Below are 12,355 nucleotides of genomic sequence, written 5' to 3' on the forward strand. Positions count from 1 at the left end.
ATGTAACATCTTTCCATCAGTGGTAACAGAAGGCCGGTACAAAAAGGTACTATTGATAGAGCAGCTCTGCCCGTGTGGGGCAGGAAACATAGAATCGATTGATCACATATTATTACACTGTCATAGATCCAGAGGAGTTAGCCGTGTTAGTCTGTAGTAGCAAAATCAAAAAGAGTCCAGTAGCACCTTTAAGACTAACCAATTTTATTTTATTGTAGCATAAGCTTTTGAGAATCAAGTTCGGAATCAAGCCTGATCCAGTTCGGATCAGGCATCTGATGAAGAGAACTTGATTCTCGAAAGCTTATGCTACAATAAAATAAAATTGGTTAGTCTTAAAGGTGCTACTGGACTCTTTTTGATTTTATTATTACACTGTAGGTTCTATGAGGACAGCAGAGTAAAGCTTATGGCTTTATGGGCTTACAGATGAGAGAATATGCCAAAAGCTACTTTTCGACCCTAATCCACAATACATATTGAATTCTGCCAAATTTTTAGCTATAGCCCACAAGATTCACAAAGACTAATGTAGTTGGGGGGCTGGGGACTTATGAGAACGAGCATTTTTTCCCACCTTGATTTTAATCTCTCTAGAGAAGGTGGGGAATTTTAAAGTAAATCTTGTAGATAGATTTTAATGTATTTTTATAGCATGTATTTTAGTGTGTTTTTATTTATCCTGTTACTCTGGTTTTATTGTAGAGACCTGTGCTGATTATATACCGAATAAAATATCTATCTGTCTGTCTGTCTGTCTGTCTGTCTGTCTTGTTTTCTTTATATCAGGTCTGTACGTGGCATTACACACTACTTTTAAATCTCTCACCAAGCTTTAAGGGTCTTCTCAAGTGGTGTGCACAGGTGATGTTCACAGGAATGATGCCTCCTGCATGTGCAGAGAATACTACATGACACTATCCTCTGGCCAATGTCCCACTAAAGTTATCATTTTTATGCAAGCTTGTGGCTGGTAGCAATGAGAAAATACACGGGCTTGCTGGAGAAAAGCTTTTTGTGTGTGTGCAACTTTTACAACACAATTCTTAAAGATTTCTCGGGCTGGCGTATGAGAATTGGGTTGTGTGGCTCAGGTGAGTAGACATGGGCATGAACAGCATTACGAATGAAAAAAAAACACAAACAGCCCGTTCGTCCATTTGCGAACGGGCCGTTTGTGAGGTGCCATTCCAGACGAACAAGTGGTCGTCGCAAGCCTCGTTTGTTGCATTCATCCACTGTTCGTGAAGCCAGACACTCAGGCACCTTCAAACAATTGCCTCAGCAACAGAAGGAAGGACTGCCTGAACTCTGTCTGCACTCCCTCTGTCGCTCTGGACACCCCAAAGCCCAATTTAGCTTGATGGGCAGATCTTCCTTCCAAGTGTGGAGCTGGAAATTGATTACAATTGGTAACATGGGAGCAGACACCAGGGGGGAGGGAGGGAGTGTTCTGTGGCCATGGGAACTCCAATCTCATCCCTGCAAACCCTGTTAGGCAGTTCTGACTGCCAACCACAGACCTCCTGCTTTTCTCAATGAGACCTCTGGTTATAAAAGGGTATTGTGCTCCCAGTTCTGGCTTTCACTTTCAAAAAGCAGTGGAGTGGGAGAGAGCTGTTGCTAGCCTTTTGGAAGAGAGACAGGCAGAGTGCATTGGAGCTGGTATTTTTCTGTGTGGTTAGATAGGGATCTATCTCTCCACTGGTTCCAGGGCTGCTGCCAGGTTCTGGGGCCAAGCTCAGTGGGCACCTTGGCTGAGAGCTCACATTGATTATTATTAGTAGTAGTAGTATAAGTGCCTGATCTGGTCAAGCTTCTGGGTGTGCTAGGCTAGGGCTCTAGCCTCTGGTTCCAGGACTGCTGCCAGGCCCTGGGGCCAAGCTCAGTGGGCACCTCGACTGAGGGCTCATAGTGTTGTCTCCTTTTCTTTCCTCCTTCTTGTTTGCTGGCACAATGTGCGGGGGCCAAGGGTGGTTGTGAGGGGAAGTGCAAAGATTGTCCGGGTTGCCCCACAGGAAGCAGTACTGGGCAGGGCTCTGCAGCAGCAGAGACTCCCACTCCCCAAAAAACACCTGTGCAGGTTGTGGAGGAGGCCAAAGAGCTCTTGCCACTGGAGGAAGAGGAACTCTTTAAAACATTTGAGAAGGAAGAGGCTGAGGGATCCATGGAGGAATGGTTTGGGTTCGATGAAACATCCCTTCCATCCACATCCCAAACTCCTGGTGCTGTCCCTGCCTGCAATCCACCCGTGCTGCAGCCGGTAACCCTTCGCCCTCCCTCCCCAGGAACAGTTAGTGGGCCATGGTTCAAATCAGCTGTATGGAGGCACTTTTGGGCCCTTCTGAATGACCTCCATGTGGTGCCGTGTCTGTGATGCTCTGGTGTGCAGGGACAATGACCCGAAGCACCTGTCATCGATGGTCCTGACCAGGCACCTGAAGACGCACCACCCGAGCCTGTGGTCTCCGTCCTCCGAGATCCATACTGCAATCTTGACAAAACTTGGGTCATGGCTGGAGGAAAGCCTGCTGCACATTCCCTGTGAATATGGGCTCTCTAAGTGCTAAGGGGGCCACTCTAGTGCTGACGAACAACGAACAACGAACACATTCGTTAATGGGACATGTTGGTTTCCATTTGTTTGTTCGTGTTCATCGTCAGCAACAAACAACGAACAGCCTGTTCGGTTTTTTCCCCCGTTCATGCTCATGTCTACAGGAGAGCACAAGCTGGGCCTTTTGAAACTTTGGCTAGAGATGCCAGATGTTAGGGGCTGGCCTGGTTGTTAGTGATTCCATATTGGGTAAGGAGCTACCTCAGTGACTAGGGCTACTTTCACACACATTGGATAATGCACTCTCAATGCAATACAGGAATTCTTTGCAACTGGAATTTCCTGTTTCACACAGGAAAGCAACTTTGAAGTCTTGGGATGTATAGAATAATGCAAGCCATTGATAGACTAGTAGGAGTTTTCAGTTATGTTAGGATTTCAGGGCATATCAGAGCACTTGAACTATCTTTGGGTTTTAAGTGATTTGGCTAAGAACATATGCTACTGTGCATCTTCACATGAGTGAGGGAGAAGTCTATGAACTGCCAAGTGTATTGTGGAGAATTTCTACCAGAGCCAGTCCCACACCTGAACAGTCAACTTGGCCTGAAACGAAAAAGTGGCCTGCTTATTTGTCTGCTTGAGCTTTCAAATTACTACTGCTTCATACATGCATTCATATTGTATATGCACAGTTTTCTGGAATTACAGCGCATTGGAGAGCCAGTTTGTGTAGAGGTTAAGAGCAGCGGGACTCTAATTTGGAGAACTGGGTTTGATTCCCCACTCCTCCACTTGAAGCCAGCTGGGTGACCTTGGGTCAGTCACAGCTCTCTGGAGTTCTCTCAGCCCCACACACCTCACAGCATGATTGTCGTGGGGATAATAATAACATATTTTGTAAACCGCTCTAAGTGGGTGTTAAGTTGTCCTGAAGGGTGGTATATAAATCAAATGTTGTTGTTGTTGTTAGTTAGTTAAGATCCTTATTAGCTCTTCCCAGAATGCTATTTAAGTTGACATCCTCAATCATTTTAAACAATGATTTCAAAGCAAAGTAGTAATCCAATTCCACAACTTCTGGTTAATTGACATATCCATTCAAAGAATAAAAAGCTTACTTACGATAGTGAAATGATTAGGACTGTAACATAAGGCAGACTTACTACAATTGCTTTCATCGCTTCTGTCAAGGCAGTCCACTATCCCATCACATTTTGCATTTCTTTTTCTGAAGCAAATATTATTATTGCACTTAAAAGTATTGTTGGTGCAGGGAATGCCTGAAACAAACAGCCCCAAAATTAATATTCTCAGTATTCCTATCTAGTAATTTCCATCAAGTAAATAAAAATGACAATGCTTAGTCATTTCCCTCAGTTATTTGCTCATAGTACTTTCTGACAAATAAGGATGCTCCCAAATGTGACTGAAAGGACTACTGACTTGCTACTGTTACCCTATGAGGTCTCCTTGTAAATGGGGGAATTAGCAACAAGGAGAAGCAGCAAGAGGAGAGGTAACTTAAGGATCTTTTATGCCTATGTATACGATGATCCCTTCCTCTAGAAAATTCTTTTAATAAAGAAGAAGGTGTTCAATCAAAAAGGAGTTTTTATTTAAAATGCATCTCTGGGGTGTGGGGGTGTGGGGCTGCTCACTTCCAGTACTTTTCCATTTCCTGCCTAGCTAGGCAGCTTGTCTGTGTTTTAAACACATAAGGAAAGGGGCTTATCATATTGCTATATTCATAAACCTTCTTAATATCGTGAGGGCAAGTCTGACTACTAACGCTACAGGCATCTAGTGATTAAGGCAAGATTAACCATGATGGAGGGACCAACATGAGATGTGTGGAATTGCTACATATGTTGATTGTGTGTCTCACTTTCAGTGCAGCTTTGTTCATCTTGACCATCTTCGCAATCACTTATTCCATCACAGAAAAGGGAATGTTGCTGTGTTAAGAAGCTGGTGTTACAGTTTTGTTTGGACACGTCTAAAATGAATAAGGAAGGGAACATCAGCAAATCTCAAGTGGAGCCATAACAGACATGAATTTAAAAAATAATTCCATCTTTGTGGGTTTTTTTCTTTTCACATGAGCAAGTACTAACCACAAAAGAGCTCATCACTTTCATCAAAGCAGTCATTGATCCCATCACAGCGCTGAGCCTGGCGAACACACAATCCAGTGTAGCATTCAAAAGATCCAAGTGGACAGGCTAAAGGCAAGACAGGGAAGAGGTGTAAGTTCTAGATTTCCAAGCAATTCTCTCTATTAGGATGTATCACAACTTGCCTAGATGCTGTCCCACATGTCCTTCATTGAAATTAATGTGAGCAATGCAAGATACTCCCATTTACCTCTATGGGACTCACACAAGCAAACTTCTGCAGGTGCTACCTCACACATGGGCAAAACCAACAGTTTGCCCTACACGTGCATTCTCTGTGGTGGTCCCTACCTTATGGAACAGCCTACCTGAAGAGGAAAGCTCCCACTCTCCTGGCTTTCCACAAAATGTGCAATTATTCAAGAGGGCTTTTTACTCCAATAGGAGGGCTGTACTGTAAGGAAGTGGTCCCCAAAGGTAAGCATAAGTAAAGGAACAGGGACTGTAGACTTTATTACTATGCACTGTTTGCTGCTGTAAGTATGATCTTACTGGATAGTTTCTACGTTGTTTAAAATGTCAGTCTTAGAATTGCTTGTGTTCTCTTTTAGCAGTTCGTCAACTTTGTATTGGATTTTAGATCTCTGCAAATTTGCATTTATATACCCTATTACATTATTTATTGAAAGACTTTTGAAATTGACTGTATTAGTGCACATGGAATGATCAGCCTTGAGTCTCAATGAGAAAGGTGGACTACAAATAATGTAAATAAAATAAATACATAAAATATTTAATTAAAATATTATTTCTGGAGTTAGTCAAAAATTGAAATGAAAAATCTATCAACCCTTAACAGTGACCAGGAAAATTCTGTTAAAAGCTGGCACACAGATTTATCAAAGATGATGTGCAAAGGACATAAGGGTTTTTCCCTGCATGAAATATTCTAGAACATGGTGGAAATATGAGGCATTGTCTGCCCTGTGCCCTTAATTACAGTTTTTCTTAATTTCTTACAGGGAAGTCCAAACTTCACTAAAGAAGTATCATTGATCTATTAATGGCTTAGATCATAAAGTGCTGTTCTGTCAGTACAGCAGCAGCTCCTTCAATAGTAAGGCATTTTGCTCCCCACCATGTTCCTTTAGGTCCACTGACCCACAGTTCTGAAGGGTACAGAAGACTGAAGTGGGAGGGAGCAGGTGAAAAAATAGCCTTCCTCTAGTGTACTTCTGCACATACTGCTATGATCCAAGCCACAGACTTTTACAACTTAACATCTGGCTAGATATTGTGAGGAACATAGTTCCTTGCTTTGCAGTAAGAGGGTTCTCAAGTACATTGACCCTTTGAAATTATCTTCAAAACCCCATTGAGTTCCCTGCCTGTAATACAGAAGATGCACCCCTTTTCAGCAATGGTGTTCCACTTATAGAATAGCTCCCCAGAGATACTTCTTACCAAGCACCTTCTTGCTGTTGTTCAGACACCAAAAAATGATGGTTTTATTTGCTCATATTTTAGCAATTGATCTGTTCACTACTGCTTTTGAGATTTCAGTTAATGTTATTTTAGTTTTATCGTAATTTGAGAGTTGGAGCTTTCTTGAAACTGAATGCTAGGATATAAACATTAAAAAACTTTTTAAAGAACTAGATCCAAAGAAGCAGATGATCAGCCCTGTGTCCCAATGAAGATCTGGACCTGTTTCTTGAATCCCCTCCGTGCCACCCACAATGTCACCTGACAAACTTCTTTGGAAAGTAAGGAGTGCTTCATAAGGAATTTGTGACATGATGGGGAATGGATGGTCTGCCAATCCAAAGAAAAGGTTAAAAAATCAACTGAGCATGCCCCAGGCCTTGGGTACATCTAAAGTAACATTTTATATCCAGCTCATCATTTATATTTATTGCTCTGTCAATGTTTGCATGTATAAACATACAAAGTGCAGCACAGGAACAAATGCAGGACAAGAGAAATGACTGATGCATCCAATCAAAATCAAAACAACCTGAACAGCACAACGGAATTTTTATGTGCAGCTAGAAGAGATTTGAGAAATACAAGAATAGATCTCTCAATGACCTTCTTTTAAAAATCAATAGCAGAGGTGTGACAGAAATTTGGATTGGGTCTCAATGCTAAGTGTATGGAAAAATTAACCCCACCATCTTTTCAAGGCTATTAAACAGAACATAGGAAAAGGGAAAAAACTCTGCATTTTTAAAAACAGCCCCCACATACCAAGCAAGGCATTCCTCTACATTTTCATAATAGCTTCTGATGTTTTCATTAAAGCTACATTCAATTTTTTTCATACAATGCAAAGAAAATTAAAACTGATATTACGTTGGCTGATGTTGTAGCTTGCATATTCCACCAGAAATGGCCTCTCGGAAAGCTTGGAACTACATTGGAATTCAACATTAGCCACAAAGCTTGCAACACGGAATATTGTTTGATGATCAATGTAATAGCCACAGTACCTACAAGATGAATGGGAGTTAACATGCAATGTGTAATATCTTTCTCAATATATAACCAAGGTTATCAATCTATCTAATTCTCAACATTGTCCCATTTGTGGATACTGAAATCTGTAAATTGGGACTATGGACAGACAAGACAGATCTTTCTACAAACCTGAAAAGGCAGAAAAATCTGAAACCTAAAAAAACAAATCCCCCAAATGAAAAAGCCTGAAGGTTTTTTTAAAAAAAAAAAACAGATAAACTCAATGGCCATTGCTAGGCAACAACAGTGCTGCAAAGCCTTAGTTTCTGTCAGGAAAAGGCAGAGGGAAGGGTCAGGGCACTTTATAGAGTTGTTTTGGACTTTGAGTGAGAACTCATTGCCTCTTGCTACCATGGGACTTGCAAGAATTGGTCACTGCTGGTTACTGTTCAATTGGTTGCTGGTTGCTGTTCAACAGAAGCCCCCACCCCCCCCACCCCCGAGCCAGTGTGGTATAGTGGTTACAGACTAGGATCTTGGAGATCCAGGTCTGAATCCCCACTCTGCCATGGAAGCTCACTGGGTGACCTTGGGCCAGTCACACACTTTCCGCCTAACCTACCACACAGAGTGGTTGTAAGGGTGAAAAGGAGGAGAGGAGAACAATGTGAGCCTCAGGTTCCTGCTGTGGAAAAAGGTAAATATAAATGAAGTAAATAACAAATAAATACAGCTGGAGATGGAAAGAGATAAAAGGCAGATTGATTAATGGTAAGAAGAGAAGGAAGCAGGGAAAGGTGAGGATATGGAGGCTGGCAGGAGAAGGAAAGATGAAATAGGGGAGGGGATATAGGGGATAGTGAGGTACCCCCACACAAGTCCTTGCCAATTCTTCACTGTACAACTGGGCCAGGTTTAACTGGCATCCTCCAAGGGCCAAAGCAGCACCTCAGGGGCTTGGGGTGGGGATAGCAGGGTATTCAATTTCTGTGCACAAAGTGTTCCCATACTCTGTTATTTTCCAGTGTGATGGGGTAGCTGCAGGTCACACCTAAGCCCAATTCATTAAAAATTGCCCGTTTGGAATTGGGCTTCAGCGTGACTCACAGCTCTCCTGTCACAAAGGAAAAGGGGGAACTGCATGTCGTGCTGAAGCACAATTAATTAAACATCACCTCCAAATGGGCGATCTTAAAATTTAATTTTTTAAAGGAATTGGGCTTCCCGCACCCCGCTCCAGGGGGAGCATGGGAGCGTGCGTGTGCGCTTCATCCCCAAGGGCCTCCCCCCCTGTCATCCAGGTGAATGGGGCCAGGATGCAACAACCCTGCCCTCGATAGGGGGCTGGCAATCACACAATTTGGCAAGAGTTCTCTTAAAATACAGATCATTTGATAAACATAATTATTACCCAATGCTGATTTAGTCTTTCTTTTAAAAATGTCTATCTTCTTATGAATGTCATAAAATTTCCTGGACATGCTGCCTCCTCCACATACTAGGTCCTTCAGAGGGCCACAGCTAGATGCTGGATAAGTTCATACAAAAAAAAAGTCTTGTAGTGTTCCCCAATGACATTCCTGTGGGTGTCATGGTGTTTGCAGTCACTTCCCTAAGTGCTCACCATGTTCTTCGGGAATGTAGGCAGGGCCGTTATGAAGGCAAAACTGGTGACTGATGGCCTTCATAAAAATAAAGGGATGTTCACTTGGATCCTCCCCAATGATCACTGAAGAAGGATCCTAGATCCTGTGCAGAGCTCACACCGATCAGCAGTGAAGCAGTGGGGGCTAGGGATCACCACAGCAGTGAAACATTCCTTTCCCCACTTGGTTATCTTTGGTATGTGTGTGCACACATGTGTGTGTTATGTCCCCATTAGAGCTTCTTCTAAGTGCATGTGTATGTTTAATTCCCCATCCCTCTTCCTCTTGGGGATGCATGTGTGCATGGCTCTGTCTCCATTGGCAGCCATTTTATAGTGAAACCTGAAACCCTTCACAGACTGAAAAGGAACCATGGTAATAGATAAACATTGTTACCCTTTAGAGAACAATCCTGAACATGTGTGTTCGAATCTTACTCAGTTCTGCACAATGGGATTTAATCCCAGAAAACGATTACTAGGGTTAAACTGTTAAATACTTACATATGTTCATTAATTTTCCACCATCCATGCTCACAGCCTTTAATGCTCTTTTCACTGATTGTATAGTTACGAAATTTCAATGCTATACCAAAGTTCTTCTGAGAAGTCTGTTTGGGGAAAATACATTTCATTTTTTGACAACTAAATACTTCTCACTTTTCCTTGGATTGGATCCTTTGATTACTGGGAATCCTACGACACTGTTCCACTGAGATTTCCTTCAACAAATAAAGCCTCCAATGGAGAATGAATATTTCTAGTGAAGAAAGGCTTCCTCTGAAGAGAAAAGTTTTTCTTTGTTGAAGGAAATCTTTCTCTGTTCAAAAAAGTGGTAGAATCATGTCCTAAGATCCATCTTCATGCAAGAGAGCCATCGGATCCAACCCTTTAAGTTCAAGGTAGCTTCCATAAGAAAATGTTCATACTCAGTACCAACAATCATACAATTTGAAATGAGTAGTGGCACTTACTAACACATATTACATGTAATATCTCTTCACAGGGCCAGATCAACAGGGGGCAGGGGGGGTAGTCTGCCCCCGGCGCCGCCAAAGAGGGGGCGCCAGGTGCAGCTGCCAGCCCCAGGAGCGCTGCCAGCCCCAGGAGCGCGCCTGGGGAAAGGCGAACGGCACGGGCGGCCTCCCAGCCACCCGAGCTGCCTTTTGCCTTTCCCACAGGACAAGGGGCGGCCGGCTTGCAGCGCGCCCCTTGTCCTGGGGAAAGGCGAATGGCACGGGCGGCCTCCCAGCCACCCGCACTGCCTTTTGCCTGCCTCGGGAGGCTGGGAGGCTGCCTGCGCTGTTCGCCTTCCCCCCCCACCTCCGCGGCAAGCCGGCTGTCCCGGCGCGCCGCGGAGCTGGCGGCGGCAGCAGCGCGAGTGGCTGGGAGGCCACCCGCGCTGTTCGCCATTCCTCAGGACAAGGGGTGCACAGCAAGCTGGCCGTCCTTTGTCTTGTAGGAAAGGCAAAAGGCAACACGGGTGGCTGGGAGGCCGGCTGCGCCGTTCACCTTTCCTCAGGACAAGGGGCGCGCGGCAAGCCGGCCACCCCTTGTCTTGCGGGGCAGATGAACGGCGCGGGCAGCCTCCAAGCACTCATGCTGCCGCCACCGCCAGCTCTGTGGCGCGCCGGGACAGCCAGCTTGCTGCGGGGGCGGGGGGCTCCCCAGCGTGATGATGTCACGGGAGTGATGTCATCACGCAGCGCCAGGAGCGCGCGTGCACTATGCGCGCGCGCAGCTATCCTGACTACAGTTGCCCTGGGCGGTGGCAACCGTAGATCCGGCCCTGTCTCTTCATTCAACAAAATGTGGAATTCTTTTATTTATTCTGAATTCCTTTATTTATTTTTACTTTATTTGCACCCTACCTTTCTCCCCAGTGGGGACCCAAAGCAACTTTATAAAATGGAGGAGAGAAGAATGATGAAAGGGTAACTGTGTGTGACTGGCCCAAGATCACCCAGCAAGCTTCCATGGCACAGAGTGATTCAAAACTGGTTCTACCAGATCCTAGTCCAACACTCGAACTGCTACACTACACTCAGTCTCAAAATTGTCTTACATACCTTTCTAAAGGCCAGTAATTATGGAGCCTGGTGCACGTCCTCTGATACACTGTTTCAAAATTGTGGAGTGATACAAGAAAATACCCAGTTTTTCACAGGGATTATATGTATTAGGTACAGGGAGGGATATCCCATGGGGCAGATGCAAGAAGGTGCACAGGTTCATATAATGCAAGGGGTCTTTCAAGTACATGAACTGCAGTTTGTGAAGCACCTTAAACTGAACCTGGAAGCATGTAGGCAGCTAGTGATATTGTTTCAGAATAAATAGAATAGTGGTTGGGCTCTGTCAGTGGATGAACCACAACATTTTACCCTAGCAAATGCTCCTCAGAGTTCCTGAGGGGTCCTCCCACAAAGTGTGCATTGCAGTAATCCAGTCTAGGGGTTACAGTGCTGCAGATCGGCATAGCCTGATCAGCCAAGTGCAGAAGAGAAGCAATCTCCCGGAGATGCAACTGAAAGAGAAACTTTTGACAAGTGTGAACTAACCATTTAAAAAGCAAGGATGGCTCTAAAAGTATCCCCAAGTTGATCAACTGATTAATCTGAGATAACCTAACCCGAACTAAAATAGGCAAGCCAATCCCGTCCAGCACATCAACTTCTTCAACTATCATCACCCCAGTCTAGTCTGGATTCAGTTTGAGCATGCCGTCTGTTCTCCACCTGTAACTGCCAGAGTTTAATCAACACGAGGGTTCGCCTGAATTCTGTTTTGGAATTGGAGGGGGCGGGGAGTAACAATAAAGAAGAGGGTGCTTCTGAGCAAACTTACTCAGCTCTGATGCTCATGTCACTACATTGCAGGGAGCAAGAGGAAGACCTTCTAGGTCAGTGCTTTTAGGCAGGCTTGGGCCCCAGCATCTAAGAAACTACCCACAGCTAGCCAGTCCAGGAGCAGTTGCTGGTCTTTATGTGCCAGACCTCAAGGTGCAAGAGTGGCTGCCACAGCTGAGCTGCCAGCACATCGGAGAGCTGGTGAGAAAGGCCGTGCTGATGCAGGCCAACAGCAGGGGCAGCTTTCCATTCCCTGACAAGGAAACCTTTCATTTCCCTCTACAGCTACTTGACCAAAGGGGGAGAGAGAGAAACTCAGGCTTTGTGCTGAGATCAAAGAGCTCAGAGTCTTGCAACTTCATCTCACAGAACTCTGTGTGTGTGTGTATATGTGTGTGTGTGTGAGAGAGAGACCCATTTCTGACTAATGCTGAAGACTCCAAAGTGAAGTTGTGAAATTCTTCTACAACAGGATTTTAAATGCCATAAATAATAATAACAATGAGTATTAACAATGAGTACATTTATTTGTTCCCAGCTACATTCATGTAATAATAATAATAACAACAATATTCAATTTATACATTGTCCTTCAGGACAACTTAATGCCCACTCAGAGTGGTTTACAAAGTGTGTTATTATTATCCTCACGACAATCACCCTGTGTGGTGGGTGGGGCTGAGAGAGCTCTAGAAGAGCTGTGACTGACCCAAGGTCACCTAGCTGG

The 12,355-nt window shown here is 44.3% G+C and overlaps 1 protein-coding gene across 1 annotated transcript in view; it reads right to left on the reverse strand.

Moving 5' to 3' along the window:
• LOC129326274 (transmembrane protease serine 7-like) overlaps positions 1-12,355 on the reverse strand; it is a 50,400-nt gene that overhangs the window by 6,592 nt on the left and 31,453 nt on the right. The window contains exons 10-14 of the mRNA XM_054974430.1: positions 9,284-9,390; positions 7,030-7,166; positions 4,675-4,782; positions 4,446-4,556; positions 3,724-3,840 (exon numbers count right to left, since the gene is read on the reverse strand). Of these exons, the coding sequence (XP_054830405.1) occupies positions 3,724-3,840; positions 4,446-4,556; positions 4,675-4,782; positions 7,030-7,166; positions 9,284-9,390 (580 nt within the window). The remainder of the gene's footprint in view (positions 1-3,723; positions 3,841-4,445; positions 4,557-4,674; positions 4,783-7,029; positions 7,167-9,283; positions 9,391-12,355) is intronic.

The sequence above is a fragment of the Eublepharis macularius genome, chromosome 3, assembly GCF_028583425.1.
Source record: "Eublepharis macularius isolate TG4126 chromosome 3, MPM_Emac_v1.0, whole genome shotgun sequence".
Classification (NCBI taxonomy): Eukaryota; Metazoa; Chordata; class Lepidosauria; order Squamata; family Eublepharidae; genus Eublepharis; species Eublepharis macularius.